Source organism: Indicator indicator, chromosome 16 (assembly GCF_027791375.1).
Source record: "Indicator indicator isolate 239-I01 chromosome 16, UM_Iind_1.1, whole genome shotgun sequence".
Lineage (NCBI taxonomy): Eukaryota > Metazoa > Chordata > Aves > Piciformes > Indicatoridae > Indicator > Indicator indicator.
Genome location: NC_072025.1, coordinates 5,551,900 through 5,574,071, shown reverse-complemented (window position 1 = coordinate 5,574,071; position 22,172 = coordinate 5,551,900). Strand labels below are relative to the sequence as shown.

General features: G+C 42.7%; 1 protein-coding gene across 1 annotated transcript; it reads right to left on the bottom strand.

Moving 5' to 3' along the window:
• Positions 1 to 668: 668 nt before the first annotated feature.
• On the bottom strand, positions 669 to 20,316 carry LOC128972351 (C2 calcium-dependent domain-containing protein 4C-like). Its single transcript, XM_054388233.1, has 2 exons — positions 20,186 to 20,316; positions 669 to 2,025 (listed from the first exon to the last, which is right to left on the bottom strand). Exon 2 carries the CDS (start codon positions 1,968 to 1,970, stop codon positions 669 to 671), a length of 1,302 nt encoding a protein of 433 aa, XP_054244208.1. The 5' UTR covers positions 1,971 to 2,025; positions 20,186 to 20,316.
• Positions 20,317 to 22,172: the final 1,856 nt, after the last annotated feature.

The following is a 22,172-nucleotide window of genomic DNA, read 5'->3' as shown; positions in this document are numbered from 1 at the left end:
CTCTTTAGTGTTGGTAGGTCTGTGGTGAGATAAACAGCCCAGCCTGCAGTGTTTTTTAGCTGTTGCTCAGGACCTGATCTTGTTATTCCCTACACAAACTTACATCTGCTTCAAGAGTCCAAATCCTGCCCCCACATTGTAGAATGGCTACGTCTCAAACAAATTCCACGATGTTCCTCTACCCTCCCCAGACATAGGTCCCATTAAATCATTAATTTCTGTAAATGTGAGTGCTGTCAAAACAGTCTGGTAACTGATGTAGTACCTGGGAGCTACAACAGAATTCTGTGCCTGTGCAGAGTGCCAGTGCACTGCATGCACATACTGTGTACCTGCTTAGGGACCAGACTGAGTGAAAAACAACTCTTCCACACCCTGAAAGCCAGGGATAAGATCAGCTTTGACTGGGTAACTGCCTTATCCTTTATCCAGATGGTAAACTAGCCCTTCTGTCCTCCTCTCCTCTTGTACAGCCACCTTTTAATGCAACAGCAAATACCTCACAGAGTTGGAAGTATTAAGCAGCGAAATGAAGCATAGGAGCATAAGAGCAATACCAAGCAACACAGCACTTTCAAGTATTCCTAAAAACAAAAAAGAAAAAGAGTCCACCCAAAACTTTATTTAGTAGAAAACTTTCAGAAGACAAAATCAGTATATTTGAAGTATTACACTGACAACATACTCATCAAAGACAATTCCCGTTCTCCCAAGGTGTAATCCCGTTTCATACTCCATCCTTTATTCATTGCTTTCATCCTTACTGAGAGGCTGTAAAGCTCTTCTTCTGCAATGCCATCAAAAAAGAAGTCCTCATTGAAAATGGGATTTCTGCTTCTCTTTATAACAGTGCTTCTCTGCTTCTGTGTTTTCCCTGGCACCAGGGAGAAGGTGATACAGCAGTTGATGTTTTTGGGCTCTACAGAGTCATCATATAAACCCTCTGCGCTGATCAGGCGGATCCTCAGCCTTTCATTCTCTGAGCAGTATTCAGCTGACAGCCTCAACATGCCTCCCTTGTCCATAACCACAGTGCTCTCTCCCACCAGTCTCTCCCGGCTGCGGGCCAGATCCAGGGGAAAGATGGGAGAACAGGATGTGCTAAAGCTCCGCATGGCAAGCAGCCCCTCTGAGGCCCGCCTTATAACACTGGGGCTGTTATCAGTGGAGCTGCTTTCCTCTGTAGAGAGCGAATTGTTCCTGGCCATGCTGGATTTGTTCTTGGCTTTCAGTGCTCGGCAGAGGAATCCCTCCTGAGTTTGTGTTTTGATCAGGGAGCAGGATCTGGGAGGAGACCTGCTGAGAAGTGGAGAGCTGAAAGGAGAGGAGTCGCTGGAGGAGGCAGTATCACTATCACAGGCACCTTGCCTATGCAGAGAGGGATGCTTGGGAGGCAGTCTCACAGAAGCAAAGTTGATAGCAATGGGATTAGATGTACTCCCTTTGCCACTGAATGTGTTAGCTCTGGATCGAGACAGTATCAAGCTGGGCAGAGCACCATATGGGTCAGTGTGGAAGATGGACTCTTTTCTCCTGGTGTGGGGACTCTCCAGCAAAGTGCAGAAGCCATAGGAAGTGGGAGCTCTGGGAAAGTGAGGCAGGGAGAGTGCTGCTTGGGACTGTGGGTCTGAGTTGGTGCTTTCTTCCTCCAGGGTTGGAATCTCTTCAGCACTTTCCACCTGAATGAGATGCGGCAAGGAAGAGTTGGGGCTGCAGTCAGAAAAATCATGATCTGCATCCTCTAGACTGTGGTCCTGGTGAGAACCTGTACCCTTAACAGGGTTGGAACTGGTCAGCCTTGGGGGAATGCAGAATTCAGGGATTCTGTCAGGAGTGAGCACATTAGGAAAAGTAGCACTCCCCAGTCGGGCTTTTTCAGGCAGATTTTGGGCAGGTGGCAGTCCCAGGAAGGAGGAGCTAGAGAGGTTTCCATTTTCATGTGATGCTCTGATCTTTTCCAAGAACCACATCACTGCAGCTGGGCAGGAGATCCTCAAAGGGGAAAAGCTTTAAGTACGAATCCACCTGCAGACACACAGAGATGCAGAAATACATGAGCATTTTTCTTGGACACACTACAACAAAGGAAGGCATAGAGGATGCTAATGGAGGCAGGACTAACATAAACCCCGTCAGTCCACAGGTTCAGAACACCTTCCTCCTAGCATATTATCTTTAGGGAAGTCCAATGGATTTTGCCACAGGACTAGAACTAAACCGTTTAAGAGATAACTCAGTAGTGCCACGGGAAAACGTTCCTTTCAGATGAACCCCACCACATTTCCCCCATAGTAGAGGACGTACCTTGTCAAGTGCAAGCCACCCGCTTCCTCCAGCAGCCCTCGCTCGCACACCGCTAACCGACCACTCACTCCGTCTGCGCTGCAGCCGGACAACCGTGGGCGGCCCCGGGCCGGCCCTTTTCTAGTGGCGCCGGGCACCTCCCACCCGCGCCGCCGGCGAAGGGAGGGGTGGCTGTACCAGGCCCTGTGCCCACGGGAGAGGAGCAGGTCAGAGGGACCGCACCAGTGCCACAACTGCCTGCGGACCGGCGGCCGAGCTGCGCACCGGGACCATGTATAGAGCAAAAGGGAGGGACCTGCAAAATGCGCCTGTGGCGTCGGAGCTCTGTGGGTTGTGTGGCCTCGCGGAGCCAAGTTGCGCCCGGCACCCGCCTGCGAGCGTGGCGGGACAGGGCTACCCTTTCTCGGCCCCGCGTTCATAGTGGTGGGCAAAGCCAACCGCACAGTAGGCAACCCCTCGTCCATGCCCTTCCAGTTTCTTTCTCATGAATACATATTTACAGAGGCGGCCCGAGGTGGTCAGAGATAAACTTACAAACCCTGGACAAAAGCGGAATTGTCTCGGTGCTTCCAGAACCAGAGCAATAAGAAGTGGGGACTGTGGGTTTTTAAATTGATTTGAAAAGAGCGTTGTTGCTTTTCCGCATCTGAGTGTGTGTCGTGCACCCCCTCACTCCCTTCCGCCCCACAAAGAACAAGAGACAATCGAGCCCTAACTCGGTGTCCTGTCACTGATACTGAGAAAAAACAGAACGAGGAACGCAGATCCAGTGAGGAGAAAGACAAGGCACAAAATTCTTCGGCAAGTCCCCTTGAAATGGAGTGTCAAAAGCACAGGCATGCATGATGCTTAACAGACACTGCGCAGAGCCAGGTGGGATCCATGAACTTTCTCACCATCGTTTTGCAATGCAGAAGAACTTGAACAGACCTCTGCAAACTCTGTAATTGTCCTGCACGTTGCAAGTAGGAATCTTAACTGCAAAGCCAGGAAGGCCTGCCGAACAGGTTGGCTAAATACTCAGTTAAAAGCAGTATGCCTGCAACACAGCAATAGGGGATGAATCATTTTCTGTCCTTTTCCTGCAGAAGAGCTAAAGTTCACATTTACTGAGTGTTTGACATGGAAAACATGTTCACAGAAAACAAACCAAGTGGGTTACAGGGGCAGGGAACATTTTGAACCTGCTGAAATATTTATCTGGGAATGTAGGTGTTTTGGGTCTGAGGCTTTTCTCTCTCCTGCTCGTTTTACACCAGTTAAGCTTCACTTTCATACTAATTATCTAGTGATTCAAATCAGAGGACATTTTCTCTGCAGTGCTTTTTTTAAAAATTCAGAAGATTCCCAAATCTCCTGGTAGCATTTTCGTTGACAGTGCTTTTGCAGTTTACTTACATGGATTTATTTGCTGTGATTCAAATAATCTCCAGTTTGATTTAGAGGTTTACAGAGAGGGTTTGTGCTGTCCCCAGCTAATGAGACTTTCAGCAGCATAGCAAGAGGAGCTACTGGAGACAATGGGATGCTTTCCTTTGGGAAGCAGAATGTGTGCCATGTAGATGTTACCCCTTCAGACCATGCAATACAGCACTAGATGTCATGCATTACATACTGTGTAACTTTGTGAGTTTTGTTCCAATATATACATCTTTGCTTTTAATACCAAAGAAAGAGTTGACTCTAAAAATGGAGGGGAAAAAAAGGAGGGATATAAAAGTTTTAATGTGAACCTTATTGCCTCCAGCAATGGTTCATAGAAGTAATTTGGATATGGCAATCATGACAATTAGCCTCAGGTATACTAAGTCCACAGTAGTGCCATCAGGCAGTGGTGAAATAAAGTAGCTACCCTGGTTTAGGTAGCTAATCTCCATTTAGCCTTGTTAGGCTTCCTCTGCAGTTAGTGAGAAGACCTAGGGTTTTTCCAGAGGGTGCTGCAGTCTCCTGACGGCAATTGCCTCTCTCCCTCTAGTGACTGCGAAGACAGCAGGTGCCTAACCCTGGCTGGTGTGTATCCTCCTCTTCCCTTTCCTAATAAAGACTGCACTCCATAGCCATTCACCAGATTGCTGATGTGCCTGGAGTTCAGGAACAGTTGCGTACTTGTGCAACCCCCATGGAAATAGGCACTCAAATATACGACTAGCTGTTTAGCTTCCTGTGTTCAAAACGGTTTCTCTTTCCTTGATTAGCTTTAGAGCATAATTAAAACACGCTGCCAACAAGGCTTCCTGCATGTGCAATAAACCACTTTTAAACCGGAAGGGATACAAATTGTGGCAGGGCTTTATTACGACTCCAGTAACACGGGAAAATCTGGGAGCTGGCCAGGGGCTGGCAGGATTGTGACAGAAGGAATCTCTTATCCGAGCAACACGGGACGAAAGTGTTGCGCCGATATTATTTCTCTGTGGTCGTTTGCACCCCTCTTGGCACAAAGACCCGGCGCCGGAAGTGTCCCGCCGTGTTCCCCCATGGCTCTGCCGACTGCGGCTGGGAGCAGGCACGGGGCCCCCAAGCAGGACAGGGGCCGCAGCGGGGCCGGGGCCCCCCCTGCCGGCCGCGCCGCCGCAGGGAGTCCGGCGCGCTCGTCGGGAGGGCTTTGGAATAATAGCTCCTAGGACTTAGAGGAAGAATAACTCTTTGGCACGTCCATCTTCATTCATGATACAAGGCAAAAACTCTACAGTTAGACACCATATGCCGTGGCCCATGATTTGCACAAATAGCCATGTTGAGAGTCCTCTACAACTGTGCGGCACTCCACACTCCAGAGTCATGCAGAAACCTGCTAAAAAGTGATTTTGATTTGCAAAAGCATGACAGGGATGACATGTGCACTACAAAGCATTTACTGTCAGGTTTTATTAAACAAGTATTTCTTAAAAACCTCTCCCTGCTACCCAGACAGACACACAAAAGATTCTTCCCCAAAGAGCACAGATCAGAAACAAACTGACATGAGAGGAATGATTAGTGCCCTAATGCACCTGAAATACATGTTCTTAGGGCTTCCTGAGTGGTTGCAGTTTGTCCCACAGGTACAGTACGTATGAATCTTAAATGCATCAGATGACGCTGTATTGAAGCAGCAACCTGCTAGTACAAATAAGGCCCATGAAAACGATTGAGGCAGCAAGGACACTTGAAAAAGGATAATTCACCTTGTCAAAACATGCTAGCTCTTGATTCAGAGTGCTTAACAGTTTAAGAACACTTCTCTGTGTTTCCCCTGCCATGAGCTACAAAGACTGAAGTGTCACTGAAAGAGGAGAGCTTCTAGGTTCAACCCTAATAAAAAATGCAGCTGCTTCAGGCCTCTGTGGTACTGCCATGGGCTGTGAGAACTTAATGTAGCTCCAAGGAGTCATGTGTGGAGGCTTTCCGGGTGTTCCTTCCTTGGTCCCAGGCCCCACCCCCCCAATTCCCAGACAGACACTGCAATGGAAGGTAAGAGGGAGACACTTTCCAGATCTAGTTGGGAATTCTACTGTGGGAGCTACCAGGTGGAGGAATCCTATGATGCATGTGTAGTGGAGGAGAGGGGGAAAACAGGAGGGGGAAGGAGGGAAAAGAGGGGAGAGGGTGGGAGGGGAAGGGGAGAGGGGATGGGAAGTGGGGGGAGCATGTCTGTGAAGCACTTGAAAATAGCAGCCTCCAGCTGACTTCCTCCTCTCCAGATCACGTACAGTGACTCTAGTTGTTTATATCAGCTTCCACATAGACTTTATTTATGATTCGACTTGACTTAAGGAGATATTCTGTCTTTGCAGTAAGTTTAAGGCCAGCCAGTCTAGGCAGCTTCACCTAGTCCTTGCAGATTCAATATTAAAAAGAAAAGTCATAAACAACAAAAGAGTATCTTCTGAGTAGTAAGATATAGTTGAAGATTTCTTCTGTGTGAAGGTGTACACTGATGGGATTGACCTCAATATCTTGATAGGTAGGACATGCAATCATGAGAGTTACATCTTTAAATGGAATACATTTCTGAATGGTATTACTAATCAGCAGCATGTAATTAAGAAACAGATGTTGCTTTTGGTACACTGAAGTACCTCTGAAGCAAAGCTCAGTTAGACTTGTCATCCTTGGACTCTGTCCTGAGCATTTCTGTGGGCAGAAGGACAGTTCATTCTAAAATTTCATTTTAGAAGAACCCAGCATTTCAGCAGCTAGGCTGTAGTTTTGTTGTATATGAGAAAGTGTTCCACATTTTTACTTTCCATTTAAAAAAACAGGGCCTGCAATAGCCCTGACCCTGCAAAGCTGCATCCTGATCTTCTGCGATTACCCCTTTATCTCAGACTTCTTTTTGCCCAAAGAGTATTTGGAGCACAAAAGTAACTGGGAATATCAGTGGTGGGGGGAAAAAAAAAATCTATTAATGAAACTCATACTAGTAAGAATAATCTGATTCTAGGAGCCAATGTAAAGAGCCCTGTAGATTTCAGGCAACTTTGGGAAAAGGCTCAGGATTTTGTTGAGGTGCTGGTTTGGGGAAGCAGAGAGACAGGATGAAAACAGATAACGACATTTTTGTTATAAGGAGGAATTTGATTGGTTTAAATTTAATTTAAAGGAAAACTGGAAGAAGTAACAGGATAGTGTAATTATGCTTTGGGATAAAGAAGCAGCTTTTGGGGGATTTAGTGGTTGACTCCACTCCCCCCCAGACATTAAATATCTGTTATCAATTTACATCTTACAACCAGAGAAGTGTATCAAACTAGGTTATAAGTGCTTGGAAAACAACACTGCCTCACAGCAGCCTGCCAGAAGAGTGTGAGAAAGGCAAGGATTTTCTTTGACTAACTTCATCCCAAGTCAGGGAATCCATCAGCATGAGAAAACAAACACTTCAATGACTGATCCCAAACACAAAGAGTTTGAACACATGGCCAGATATTACTATATTAAAAAAACCCCACAAATTGAAGCTATTGTCATCACACACATTCCCATGGCAAAAAGTAGAAATAAGCTCACATGACCATAACATTCTCTGGCACTCTGTAAAATTGTTACATGGAGCTTTGCTTAAGTGGGGAGGACAAAATTAAACCTTCATTGTTTAGCTGTGTCATCCTCTTTCATTCCCTTTGGCAAGCTCGAAGCTGAATCCAACCTTAGCCTCCCTCCCTCATCCCCCAGGGCCAGCAGCCTCCTGCTGGAGCAGGCAATATGGAACACATGGCACTTATGTGCTGAGAACCTCCTCCACCCCAAACACTTAATAGAAAACAGGCTGCAATTTACTTGCAGTATATGTTTTACTTGAGGCTTCACACTACCCAAAACCATGGCAGAACCTCACACATCAGTTGTTGGGACATTTGTGGTTTTTTCCTACCCATGCATGTAAAGTAAAAGATGCTTTCCTGTTTTCTAGCACTTACAAAGTATTGCTTCATTTGTCTCAAAAAAACCCCAAACCAACCCAACAATGAAAACTCTGGAAGATGCTTCTTCTAGTATTGGAGCTGCATGGACAGGTCACTGAGAAGAAAGAAGGGATATAAGGGAATACCTTTTCCAGGACATAGTTGTGGGAAGCACAGGTCTTCTTTCATGCCTAGCAGCACCATCCCCAGAGCTGAGTGTGAAACCAGTCAGGTGATCCAGCAGGTTCTGTATTTTTCTCCCACCTGAATAAATGATGAAAGAAACTTCCTGGCCAGCAGTCTTGTTCTGTGCATCATCCATTTATATCCAGATGCTCAGTTATGCAAACACAGGGAAGGTAGGGACCAGCCCCTCCCAAGTGTCTCTGGAGCTAAAAACACCTGAAAACTGGAGTTTCACAGAGAAAATCCCATCTCTGGCCTCCAGGACACAGACTGCTTTTCATTTCTGTGCCATAGCAGAGTCTGCCTCATAAGCACTATTCAGACAGTACAGCCAGGATCAGAAGGCCATCAACTCATTTCTGCTGCTTTTAATTATGCAGAATTCATCATCAAACTGAAGGCCAGCAAATGTACTCTGGCTTCCAATATTACTAATATTGAGCTAGGAGGCTTCCAGAAGCCTCCTTCCAGTGCTGCCTGCTCTTTTTCTCTATTTACTGTGGTCAGCTGAAGCTGGTAAATAATGAAAATATACTCAGTGATTTTCCTAAAGCATTGAAGTGACAGCATTCAACAGCAGCTAAAGTGACAGTCAGGTCAAATGAGTTTCAGCCCCTAGATACTTTACCCACCTGGTCCATTCAAAGACCAGCTGTTTCAGGCAGTCTGAAAGTCATTAGAATTGCCCCACATAGCCTGTCAACAATTTGCCCTCCTCTAAGAATATAATTTATATTTCTTCTGGTTTCTGTTTGTTAGATCCGAGTCAGAACACCTTGGGAGTTGAAGAGAACTCCAGGAACCCTGGGCTTCAGTGACTTTTCTAAAAGAAAATTGCAATATGAATTACAGGTTTGGAGATTTCTTTTTTGTTTGCTTGTTTTTTTAAGTATCGCACTGATAATTAGGTTGCTATTATGACAGTTACAGTGCTACAAGCCCTGGTTTCAGTGGTACATGATCTTATCGGGACTATACATGAGCACATTTCACCTACTGAAAAGTGGCAAACGAGGGAAGAGCAGACTGTTTGGCTTGTATTATTATGCTGAATGCTTTGATTTCAAGTATTTTTGAGAAGCGTCTTCAGTGTGCTGCCCAGTGAAACTCTAAAGAAGCATTTCATGGTGTTACTTCTGTGTTGTAGCACTTCATGGCCTCCAGGCAAAGAAATCATTTATGGTTTACCTATATGGTAAGATAACATTTAAAGAAAGAATGAACTGAGGATTGCTATCAGTGAATGGCTGACAATAAGATAGAAGAGTGATTTGATTACAGGAGATGCAAACACATTATGCCTTTAGGGGGGAGTAAGTGAAAAGCTCAGCATTAAAATAAATTACCATCAGACCCTGGAGACAGCAACTGGAAATGGACTAATGCTCCCTCTGTCTTGCTGGCTTCACCTCTGTATAATCCTGCTGACTTCAGACTTGCACTGCTCAAGTGAGAAGAGAATGCCAAATATATCACATGCCAGCTTTGACCTAACTTAGCAATTGTGACCCCAGAGTTTCCAACATTAATGTTCCTATCAATCCTGGTTTGTGGTGGCACCTTGACCTCCACACAAAAATACAGTGCTTTAAGAGAGTTCTTTTGCAAGGGAATTGCTGGTATATACTTGTTCATTTCTTTTATGTTTCTTTTGAATCAACATCTCATTTAAAATCTGTAATATCAAGAACAGTAGCAATTTCCTTCTTCAGAGCCCCCACAGGAAATTTCATGTCTTTTTCATTTTCATTATATTTTTTTCAATACTGATCCTTTCATAGGCCACAGTTCCCATGCCACCCTTTTATTTCTTCATCTATACTGGTGCTAGTCAGAATATAACTCCATTTATCATAATTCATATCAGTTTCATTTCTATGCAACTGAAACACCAGAAAATATGAGTCAAAGAAAGGCTAATCCAGCACACTTGGAACACTGTATCTCATAAAATCTTGTAAAACATTTAGCAGATAGCATTGCCTCATTCCAATTTGCTTCATCTTCTATCTTCTGCCCTGATGTGTTAAACTAGCACAGAATGCTGCCTCAGTTTCCAGTGGAAAGTCACCCAAAAAGATCAGACAATCTGATACTCCTTCTGATCCTCCTGAAGGGCCTGCAAAGCATCTTTACAAGATGCAAGTGATTCCAGTCAGAATTAGTGAGGCCCTGCCTCCAAACAGATGGAGGAGAGGGACAGCTGGGTTTATTAGACTGTTTGGGACTGATGGCTTGGCAAGTTGAAGTTGAACCCATCTCTGTTTCTGGTGTGACAAGGGAATCTCCACTCCTGGATGTGTTGGAAGCCGAGCACTGGAACACAAGCCACCGTTTGCTTTCGCTCAGAGGGGCAGAAGGAATCACTGGAATTGACTGCCCCATGGATGGAAACACAACCCCACCATTTGGACTGGTCACGGACTAATGCAGACTGTGCTGGAATAGGGTGGAGTTCCGGAGCATCTGCAGTGAGCAGTCTTCTGTGTACTGCAATCTCATTTTGAATGAGAATGGACAATGAATGTGTGCTGTTTGATGCCAATTGCTGCTGGGCGTGACACAGATGGTATAGAATAAGGGGTGGAGAATGACATAGATTGAGTTTTAATCTGCTGTTATTCAAAACCATCCTGCCTTCGCCAGCTTCAAAACGAAAGTGCTGGCTGGAGCAAAGCGTTACGGGGTTTGAAGTTCAGATTGTAACACAGGAGGCTTCCTATTCCAGTTGGTGCTTTTGGGTTCCATGTTTTTAGGTGTTGTCTCTCTTCTGCTGGGATAGCAGCTGGATGGGGAGGGATGAGGGAGTAGCTCTCTGGCTTGGGTTTTTAGCTCACTGGCTTTTTGCTTGCTGCTGCTTTCTGCTGTGCTTTTTCTGCAAATAGGCTAAGCTAATTGTGCTTACCTCTTTTATGTTAAACTCTTATCTCAACTCTTATCTCAACCCAGATTTTTTTTTGTTGGTGTTACTTCTGTGTTGTAGGGAAAAGACTGTGTTAAACTAGCACAGCAATGTACTCCAGAACTCCATTTTCCTCCTCTCCTAGAAGTGCCCATCAGATTTTTGCCATCTCCAAATCCATCTTTCTTTAATATATCAAATCCATTTTCTAAACCTATTCTTGCAGATGTTTGACTCATAAGTGGCACCCAAGTCAAGATAAGGCTTTGGCTGACTATGAGGGATCTAGAGATCCCTCTCCTGTTAGCAGCATCTACTGTTGGTATAAGAATTTCTCTCTGAAGCCCAGACAATATAAGACAAGTTTGCAGATTATGCCATTTTCAGACAAGGAATGCAGGGCTGGAAGAGGCCTCCTTGGGCTCTCAGCATGATGCCCTAGTGGAAACATTGCATTATCCAGTTCCCCATTATCACTGTAAACTGCTTCATCATGAAAGGCAGTAAGGTTTCATCTCTACTTCTCCCAGAGGAAAGCTGTTCTGTAGATCCCAATCACTACTATGATCTGTCCAGGCTCAACTTATCCACAGCCAGTCCAGGCTCATCTGCCCTTACGCTGACATTGTCCTGAACCTCACATCATTCTTTCCCTTCTTCCTTCCTACCAGTGTTCACTCCCTTATGCTCTACAGAGGACAGCTATTTCAGCCTTTTGACAGATAAACCTCATGGTCTTTTAGTCTCTTGTAGAAGACAATAGTCCTATCCTTCCCTGCCCTAGGAGATCTCACCAGTGCTTTGTATAAAAACAGGAATATTTCTTGTTTCTGAGGGAAGCAGATCTCCCAATATTTGCCTTTTTTAGGCCTGCTCATGGTGATCTCATGATTGACTGCAACACATAAGCTACTCTCCACAAACAGCTCACATTGGGTGCAGAGTTTTGTACTTGCTCCTAATTGAAAGACCATGCATTTTGCAGCTCTGAATTTATTCTCATTTCTTGTACTTCACACCTTGAGGTGCACAGGTTTTTTTCCTTGTTTTAAAAGAGCAAAGTTTCTCTGTGCTCATCCAGATACTCTCATTCTGTTTCAATCCAAAGGTTTTCTTGTTAGAGATGAGAGGCAGAATACCTTGATTTTGGTCATCCACAGAAACCCAAATAAATTCTCTTTTCTGGACAGGGGTTGGAGAAAGCTATGTGGAATTAGTCCATTCACAGTTGAAATGAATTGCCATTAGGATATTACAGAGGAAGAGGTAGGTTCACATCACTGATCCTTCAAAGGGCAGGTGTGAGCAGAGATGTGGAGAGCACAGTACATGAAAAGAGCCCCAGATGCACACGTATCACTGCTTTACATGAGTCTCTCAACCATGGCCTGCATATTACCTGCCAAAGGCCATCTGATTCACTTATACTGAGCCCTGTATTGCAAATGCCATCACTTCACCAGTATTCCTGGCATCTATAGGCAGTTTCTCTAGATAGTGTCTAGTGAAAACATTTCAGAAAAGAAAGAGACACAACTTGCTTCTCCTAGTGACACTTTTTACTCTCCTCTATAAAGATGCTAATTTCCTGGGCTAAAACTTTCTCTTACTTTCCCATTTTCTTTTCTCTCCTTCTTTGCCTGAATCATGATGAAATTCCTCACTATTTAGTAACTGGCTAGCAGGCTGTTAGAAGGCAATTAGACACGCATACATGCTACCACCTGCTACATGCTTTTGATTTCTTTTTTGGCTCTAGAACAGCTGTTGTTTTCCATTTTTCAAATTCAGAGTAAAGGAAAAGAAGGAATTAATTTGTTCTTTCTTTAAATGCTTTAATTCTTCTGCAGGATATCAGGACATGAAACAAACAGAAGAAAATTCGAGATCTCAGGTAGTCTTACAATGTTTTATGTAAGTTTTGTCAGTGAAACATCAGACATTTAATGAGTTTATTTAAAGGGTCCCCCAAATTAGATAGGTTCACAACCACATCTGTTTGACCCTATGGTTATTTTGTTGGGTTTGTTTTGAACGTTCTTCTGATTTTAACGACGTTTAGGAAGCCAGCAACTGGAATTTTTATAAACTGATGCTATACAAAATGTTAAGGCAACCAATGCATTGAAAACCCACCAAAAGGTGAAACAGAAAATCCTCAGTGCTCTATTTTGAATCCTTCATTTAAAAGTGAGAGAGACAAAGATATACAATGCATCTTTTCTGTATTTTTTCAGTTCACTGACCCACAAGTCAATCCTTGCATTTATCAATAATAGGGCATAATTTTCTCAACAGCATTGATACATGTCAATTTAATTTTAACATCTTTTTTCAAGTCAGCTGTAAACCTGCAGATATCGATTACTAGAAGTTAAGATTGTTGTTGTGACAAACAGATCTGATTTATCTGGCGGGGAAATTAACTGTGCTGTTGCAGAAGCCCATAGCTGATGCACACTGAAGCAATGGGTCTTTCCTCTTGCTTGAGGTGTACAAACTGGGCTCTGGGTGCAGAAGTTACTCTGCACCACTGTATCAAAATCTCCACAAAAACTTGAGAGAGCTGTTCAGTGTTGACATGGTTCCATCTAACATGTATAAATGAAAAGCATTTTGCTTCATGGCATTTTTTTGGTTTTATTTTGGGATTGTTTTCCCCTAAATATTCAACACCTGAAAAAGGGAGTTGGTGATAAGCACAGTTCCCCGGTAGAAGGACTGTACTTTAGCATTGGGTAGGAGAATACTTGCTGTTCCCTCATTAAATTGTTGAGCTGTGTGTGAGCACACAAGAAACATCTGCAAAACCTGTCCAAGAGCCAGAAAGGGATTTTGAGTTGTGCAATTAGTAGGCACTGCTGCCCTGTGGCCAAGTTTTCAGAAGCAGTATACATTTCCTTGCAAAATCCTGAAGTTGTAACCAACTCCCTCCACAGCCACTAATGCATAGAAAAATCAAATGCCATGCTCTCCCTTTCCTTTTTTACCCTCTTGTCTAATATCTTTGCTACTTCAAACTGTAATCAGTTAGTAGCTGTTTTGTTTTCCCAGCACTCGCTGCTATTGCACAACTCCAGTCACATGAGATGGGCTAGGTAGTGCTGGACCTTTTCCCTGCACTGGGACAACCTGGATTACACCAGGGGCCAGGGCTTTGACACCTGAGTGGACTCTAAGATGAGAGGGATTTCAGCTCTGCTTCAGTAAGATTTAAGCCATATAGCGCAATGCGGAGTGCTTATGGTTGCTTTCAAGGAGGCAAAGTACAAAAGAACTAAGTGTGTAGTAACAGAGTTGCAAGTGTTTTGAGGCACTCAGTGACGTGAACAGGCACTTGTTAAGAGATTCTTTAAATGAGATTTCAAAACTGCAACTAAATTATGTGGCTTGCACTTATACTCGGGTGCTTTTACAGTCTGCACTACTGAAGTCTATCTACAGAGGCAAATCCTCTGAGTCCACTGCTCAACCACATCCAATCAGAGGGTGTCAGTGATGTCCCTTTCATTGTCTCCTAGGCAAAGTGGCACATACCCTTTTTGCTGTGTGGTTAGGGCACTAAGTTCTGTGGTTACCACCACAGCACTGCTGACTCCACACTGTAGCTGGTAAAGCTGCACTGCACAGCCTTCCCCTCCTCTTCCCCTCGGTTCAACTCTGTGCAAATCAGTCTGTGCAACAGCAGTGCACAAGACTACATTATGTTAACAAGTCGATGGAAGGTAACTACAAAATGGATTCCAGGTTCCTCACCTTGTAAATAAAGTGCAGTTACAAATGCTTTCCCCACATCTGTTATTTTTGAGCTGCAGCTGACAATGATTGAAAGGTTCAGTTCCTGCAGGTAACAGGTAGAGAAATCTCTCACTCACATCTTAGTGAATCATTACCTTCAATAAGGAACCTAAGGAAAATACCTGCTTTTCCCTTTTGACTTGCTTCCTCTACCCTCAAAGATGCACAATGCACAAGAAACTAAAATCATGTTTCCTCGGGAGAGACTGGGATATCTGCAAAGCTCATGTACCAGCCTCTGAAGGCAAAGGCTGGCACTGACAATGGAAAGCACACCACAGAGCCTGTTCTGTTGCTGCAAGAAAGAAGCTTCTTCCCCCCTAAATGGCTAAGAAATATTTAACCATTTCAATTTTATGAGTATAAAGTAACAGCAAAATTCAAGTAGAACTGCTCGGGTAAATTCGTGGCAGGATAAAATTGAATACTTAAGGTATACAACACATTCCTGAGAAAGCTGTGTTTCTAATTTGTATCAAACTTCTAGTGTGGCATTGTTACATCTCATTGAAGGAATGCTGAAATCATTACTAAGGCAGTACTGTCACATTTAATAGTACCATCTAGTACCTCTTGCTGTAATACTGCAACTTCCCAACTCCATAAAATGACCCTGGCAACCTCAGCAGCAGTGAATGGAATAGCCCAAGACGTTGTCACACAGCTTGCAGTTCCTAGCTCTCTGAAAAATACTTGATAAAACAGAACTATAAATCGTGTGATATAGCTTCAGTACCATGCCAGCCATTTTTAAGGTTCCCTAAACAGACAGACAGTTGATGTCTGGAAGGCCAGGGAGCAGAGACTATCACATTTTATGGCCCTAATTCAGCACCACCTTTAAGTGCTTGCTTAGCCACAAAACAGGGCTCTGCTGCATCACTCCTCTGTGTACTTTCTCATTGTCACGAAAGCAATGATGTTAGTGCTCATAAGCAAGCTGTGATAAGGCAAAATTCTGCCCCATGGACTTCAGCAGGACTTGTGCCATCTTCAACAGACACAATACAGATAGGCAAAGGATGGATTTTTCACAGATAAGGGTGCAGATTAGCAGGACTTGTGCAGATTTTCAAAACTGCAACAAGGGTCTATTCGACTTTTTAGGCTGCAAGTATCTTTAGAAAGCTGATCCTCACCCACCAAATGTTTTTTTCCTCCATGAGAGAACATGCCTAGAGACCTAACCGATTTGACCTTTTAATTACTAAGTCATACTCACAACTCTCAACTATGACGCTAGCATAGAGAAAGAATCAATGACAGAGTGCTTTGTCAGAGTGGCAGAAAGAGCCAATGAAAAAAAATCATGACAAGCAGGAACGGGATCTAAAGGTGCCAATAACTACTGAAACTCTGTCAGAAATAAATTTTTTAAAGTGACTCTTTTTTTTTTTTTGGCATTGTAAATTGTAGATCAATTGACTACACATTTCATCACATGGATACTGAATGCTGTGTGTTGTGGCTCTTCACTGTCAATCTTCTAAGTGCATTAATGAAGGAGGACTCATTTTTGTCACAGCATGGCAACACTCCTGCCAAATCCAACAATTACTACACCTAAAATTGTGCAAGAATCTGCAGTCTGGACTCCTACACAGAAATCCAGGTCTGTGGCCAGTTTAGTGAAATGCCAGTTTAGTGGCCACAGAAGGGATCACGCTTCTGAGCAAGGGAAGAGTATTCCGCCTCACAAAGCCAGGAAGATAGAAATGGTTGGATGTGTGCCACTGGAGAAACCTATTCATTTAACTCAGCAACAACTGAAGACATTAGATTCTTTTCTGGACAGAATTGTGGAAAAGTAGAAGCAATGCTTAATGATTATTCATAGACTGTTTTTATGCATCTCTTCCTCCACCGGTTCAGAAATGTCTATTTCTAGGTCCCTCCATAATGCCTCACAATAATATGAGAGCCTTCTCTGCAACTGACATCTAAAACAACTCCCCTGTATTTCTCCCTTTTGACACTTCTGTCCTCATACCTTTTAGGAGTCCAGAGGTAGCTACTCTGCTGTAAAAGATGACTTTTTCTTCAGTTATTCTGCTAATCTTGAAATATTTCACGTATCTAATATTTCAAGTATTTAATCTGTCTGTAAACATCCATGAATATCTGCTACCATTCATAAAGCAGTTTTATCTGAAGGTTGCTTTTTTTAAGACAGTATCTGATTTGTGTAAGGTGGCATTTTATTTGGAAGGCACAGCAAATGCATGCCAGCTACCAGAACTGGCTCAAGGCTTCTTACCAGCATAAGCAAACTCAGATGTGCTGCCCTAGGGATGAAGTATCTAGGTTAGGTTGTATCCAGAGCTGACTTTCTCCCACCAAAAAAAAAAAAAAAAAAAAGTAAATGGAATCCAGAAAAGGCTCATGTGCACCATTTTCCCAAAATAGCTGCTGTTTCGTACATTATTGTCTCCTCCTGGCAGCAGCAGCTGTCAGTCTGGTTTTCAGGGCTCTGCCAGGGCCCATTCTGCCATCCCTATTGCTGCCTCCTTTGCCTGTGCCTAAATTTAGCCCTGCCAAGCACCAGGAAATTAGCCTCATTCAAAACTAAAGAAGAATCCCAACCTCAACTCTACCTATGTATATACCCTCATCTCACTAAAAATAATTTTTATATAAATAATCTTGCCTGCAAGGTTCAAATAGAAAATTATGGCCATACAGTATGTGCCAGCTTCCACCTCGCCAAGATTTTAACTCTTACTGAAATCTACAGCATTACGTTAAAAAATTTCACATCTGCCCAAACAGCCAAGGTCACTGCTACCAATTGCTTTTCTATGGTTAGACAGGGAGGTGCACGTACACATGTTTGCACACACACCTCCTCCATTTAAAAGGGAATGTACTTCTTTTGTGCTTTATCAGAATGATCAAATTGTTGCAATGGCACTTTAAAAACCAGACCAAACCAAATTGTAAAGCCAGATAGGCATAGTGGAAGGTATAGAATGGTATGCAAGGACCTAAGTATGCACCAAGTTTCCACTAGGGTACATGCCCCAGGGAAGTCTAAGCTCCTGTTTCACAGTTAAGAAAGGTTTGCTGTGTACTTGAAAAATCCCAAAACATACTCTGTGAACACAAGACCTTGTGTCGCTCCTCTGCTGTGGGACACTTTTTGTTACCAACTCACCATGAAATGCAATGCATAATAGTTTACATTCATATACATAGATTCCAGCAAGGAAAGCACCAAGGATTTATCCATATAAAAGTTGTAGAGCTGATGCTTTTGATGCACTCTCAGGGAGCTTCCTGCAAGATGAGGAGGGAAAGCGTATACTACAATGAAGACTAATGCTTTCTGGAGAGAATGTTAAGTCTGCACTGAAGGAGTGGATTTTGCCCCTGAGGTGATGAATACAACTGAAGATGAACAGACCATTCTGCAGAACTCATTACATCTGTGGAAAGAAATCCACGAGTCTGTTTTCCAAAGTTGGTACAAGCTGTCTCAGGTTGAGCCTTGCAAAGTGCTGAGTCAACCCTGGAAAGGAAGGGGTGGCTTGGCAGAAACGGTAAAGCTGGTTAGGGAGTAAGGGAAAGCTGCCAAATCCACAAGTCCTGATTACAATTAGTAGATTTAATAGACTCTTCTGTTATGAGATCTTTAAAATGGAAAAGATTAGAGAATGCCTAGCTCTGTTCTAATGCATGTAGTTACATCTGCATACATTAGCTGCCCCAGGGCACCCCAGTTCATTTGCATTACACAGGCAGCGGAAAAGGGATGGAAATGCTCCCTTTCAGGGGCTAAAGTCCAGAGAAGGGTTTTGAAGTGCAGCACAGGGCTGGCAGTGTGGCTTCCTACAGCAATAGGAGGGACTTGAGACAGAGAGGATGGGAGAAAGAGCAATGCCAGCTACCCTTAGTTTCACACAACCCAGCAGGAGACAGGGCAACTGAACATATGCGAGACCAACCCTGAACACTAAAATGTTCCAAAACCCAGGAACATATAAAGGTGTCTCAAAGCTGAGCATAAAATTAAGAGGCTGTTATGTTTATGTTCCCTCCAGACCTCAGGCATGACAAAAGTAGTGCAGTTCCCATTAATAACTGCTGTTATCATTAAAAACGGCTGTTCAGTCATTATTGACTTAATATATCAACAAGAGACCACAACAGTCAAGAGATTTATCAATGAATTCACAGAAAAGGCAGCTTACTTTTGAAGCAGACTAAGATAAGGATACGTGGGGAAAAAAGAGGATGCACTGATCTATTTTTTTTATAAAATTATTCCATGTAGTTTATATTCTTATAGTAATTACGTGCTGTCAGTGGTTTAATACGAAGAGTGTTAATTTTTCATTATACTGAGGGAAGATCTAATTTGCGATTCCTATGGGTGAAAAGCTGATTATGTATGAATTTGATAATCATAAATGATTAATTACTTGGTTGAGAATGTTAGTCTCATAAACCTGGTTGGATATGCACAGATGTGCTCTGATTAGAGGCAGAAGCAGAAATAACTGCACTAGCACAAATATCTCTAAAATGCCACTGCAAAAAGGAGTATTACAAGATCTGGACTTCATTTTAAAAGTTAACCATAGGCCAACATAGGCCATCCTAATATGTGTGCAGATAGAAGTTGCTTGCTCAGCATTGATAGAGGACTCCACTTGCACGTTTATCCTTAAGATATGTTATGCAAAAGTTATGAGTTACATATAATTATACTCTCCCACTTAATGCCGGAAGTTGCTCTTTCCTTCCCACACAGTCCTTGTACAAGCTGATCTAATTCATCATGTCTTTATAATATTGCATTCTCCACATATTTGGATAGAGTTGGATAAATTGAGTTAAGACGTTACTGTAGAAGACAGACTACAAAGAACCAGCTGCCCTCTTTATAGGAACTCCTTTTGTCTCGCTAAGCTATAGATTGTCTAGTTCTGTGCAGCCACTTTGTTTATGGAGCAAAATTCCATCCACATATTGGGATCTCTCAGAGTTCCCCAGACTAATCAAAGCATTGACACCAGCCATAAGGATTAACTTACCATCCACCTCTCTTTTTCCTCAGACGTTAGGTGAGTACTTGTCAGCAATACAGTAGAATACTGTGAGCAAACAGTCTAGCATATTTCTATTACATAATAACCTATATTTGCATGTAGGTAAACTGCTTAACAAAAATAAAAAGAATTTTACTGCTTCTCCTGTATGAGGAGGCCTCAGGATTTTGTTCACATACTAAAGAAAACCAAGAAGAGACACAAGGATCCAAATATCTAGGATTAAATCCAACCAGATTCTCAGAGGGCCTGAAAAGAAATATTTCAAAAGGCCAGCAGAACTAAGCACCCAGCAGAACTTCCCTCTTGCTGTGGGAAAAGCCAGAATTGCAAGCCCTTGCAGAACATTCAAGCCCACCTGCCTGTGCTCATAGCCCCACACTCAAGTTACACCTGCTTACAGTACTAACTCAAAACGCTATGTATTGAGTAAGTTTCAAGGATGAGGAAAAGAAATACAGAGAAGGGAGAAATGGACTGAGGAATAGGTGTAGGCAGCTTCCCATCAGCCAAGCTGACTGATGTCTTCCTGTGCTCTGCCCTACCACGTGCCTTACCTTAGAGGTAACCATCCCAAGACACAGCTCTATTTTCCTGTGATTTCATTCCTTGGCTCTCCAACAGAGATCAATAATTGCAGTAGTGCTGGCTGCCTGCAGAATCCTGGGGCCATGCCATGTCACTCCCTGTGTGGCCATAAAGAGAACACAGCAAATGAATAGGAGGTATGGGAAGGAACAAAGCTTATCTAGTATTTCGGCTCCACAAACCTAAAGCAGTGCACAACATGGCCCCAGAGCTGGTACTCTGGGATGTTTTTTCTTGAGCTAAAAGTTTGCAAATAAATATTGATTTTGAAGAGTTATATTCTTTGTACACAGGAAGTTCACTCTATGGGCCCAGATCTTAGTGCTTTATTAAACACACACATTAGAAGAGGCTTCCAGTAAAGAATAGTATGACCACTGCCAGTTTTTCTTTGGCAAACCTCCAGCAGGAAATAATCCTGTCTCAGCCATAGCTCTCTCCTTTAGTACTGCACAGACTCAGACAATGCATCTGTTTGATTCATTTAAATATGTCTAAGTCAGTGTTTCATTGTTTTAAAGCATCACAGACTTTTGCTGTTATAAATCATAACTAATCAGTAATTCTGAACAATAAAGCCGCATAAAAATGAGACTCGGTTGTTGCCAGTCATTGAAGGAGACTGTAAAAGAGAAAGAAAACAGTTATACATGCATTACAGTGATTGTTATCCAAGTGATTTGTTTGAAGACAAGGTGCTAACAACATCTCTCATTTTAGAGGTGAAGATTTTCCAATAACATTGAATCACCATAGTTAAAAATATACAGTAAAAGATTTTCTTTATTCCAGCTATAAACTCAATGTAGTGCAACATCTGGGGAGCCAGAGAAGCAGCAATGTGTTTCCTAAAATACCTGGCATTGCTCCAGTGCTTTATCAGCATCATTAAAATACAGGCAATTGAAAAAACACCACTATTGCTGCATGATACGAATTTCAAAAAAAGCAAAAAGTTCAACATAATTCCATATAAGCCACATCTGATTTGGATCACTCTGTAATACCCAAGCAGTTTAGAAGACTAAATCTTATTTTCAAAACTGTAATACAGTATTTCCATGTGTACTTTGTGCAGTTAACTTAATGGTTCATCCTTAGATATGGACAATAAAAACAAACAAACAAACAAAAATTAAAGAGCCAAACTATTAAGTATTAGTGCTAATTTAGTAGCTGTCTTTAAAAACAACCAGGAAAAGCGTGTTTATATGTATATCCAGGAGTATCTGCAATCCAAACACTGTGTATTGCTTACTGTTCTATTGAGAATTGTTACTTAGCTAAACACATGTTTAGCTAAACACATATTTAGCTAAGTAACAGCAGTCCTCCTATTTACTTTGATTCTTCCCATAGCAGCTTTGAAAACCTGGAAGTGTTTGTCCGATCAGAGTTAAGCTGCAAACATTAATGTTAAAATACATTTGTCAGAAGCCACATGGGGTTTGTAGTCAAAGGAAACTTGGGTTACCTTCTAAAGGACAGCATTACAGAAAAACACTGCTGTTTGGGAGTCAGAATTTTTCTGGTGATACAGATATCATGCTTGAGTGTAGCCAGACTGAATGACTAGGGGACCAGTTTATGACCTTTCCATTCCTGAGTACTATCTGGGACACAACTGAGAGGGGTACTGCTCTTGTTTTTAGTCGACCTCCCACACTGCCAAATCTGTGTCCCATTATCTTTGCTGGGGCTGACATTTTCTGTGGGAACCTCATCTGAATTACAATACTATTCTTTATTCTCTTTGAGTTCTTGAAACTGCTCTAACTACCTGATATTAGGTACCAAGATATCTCTTCTGTTTTCTGCAGTCTTGGACTTTTTGAGTATTCCTTATGTTAACTCTCTAAAGTCTCTCATTTAGAAATAGCTAACTGATTTTGTGTAGATAAAACTGCCACACAACAGAAATACAATCTCAAAGAAAAACTGCATTTTAGACTGTAA

Coding starts and splice junctions, on each gene's coding strand:
- LOC128972351 (XM_054388233.1), bottom strand. CDS start 1,970: ATGTGGTTCTTGGAAAAGATCAGAGCATCACATGAAAATGGAAACCTC.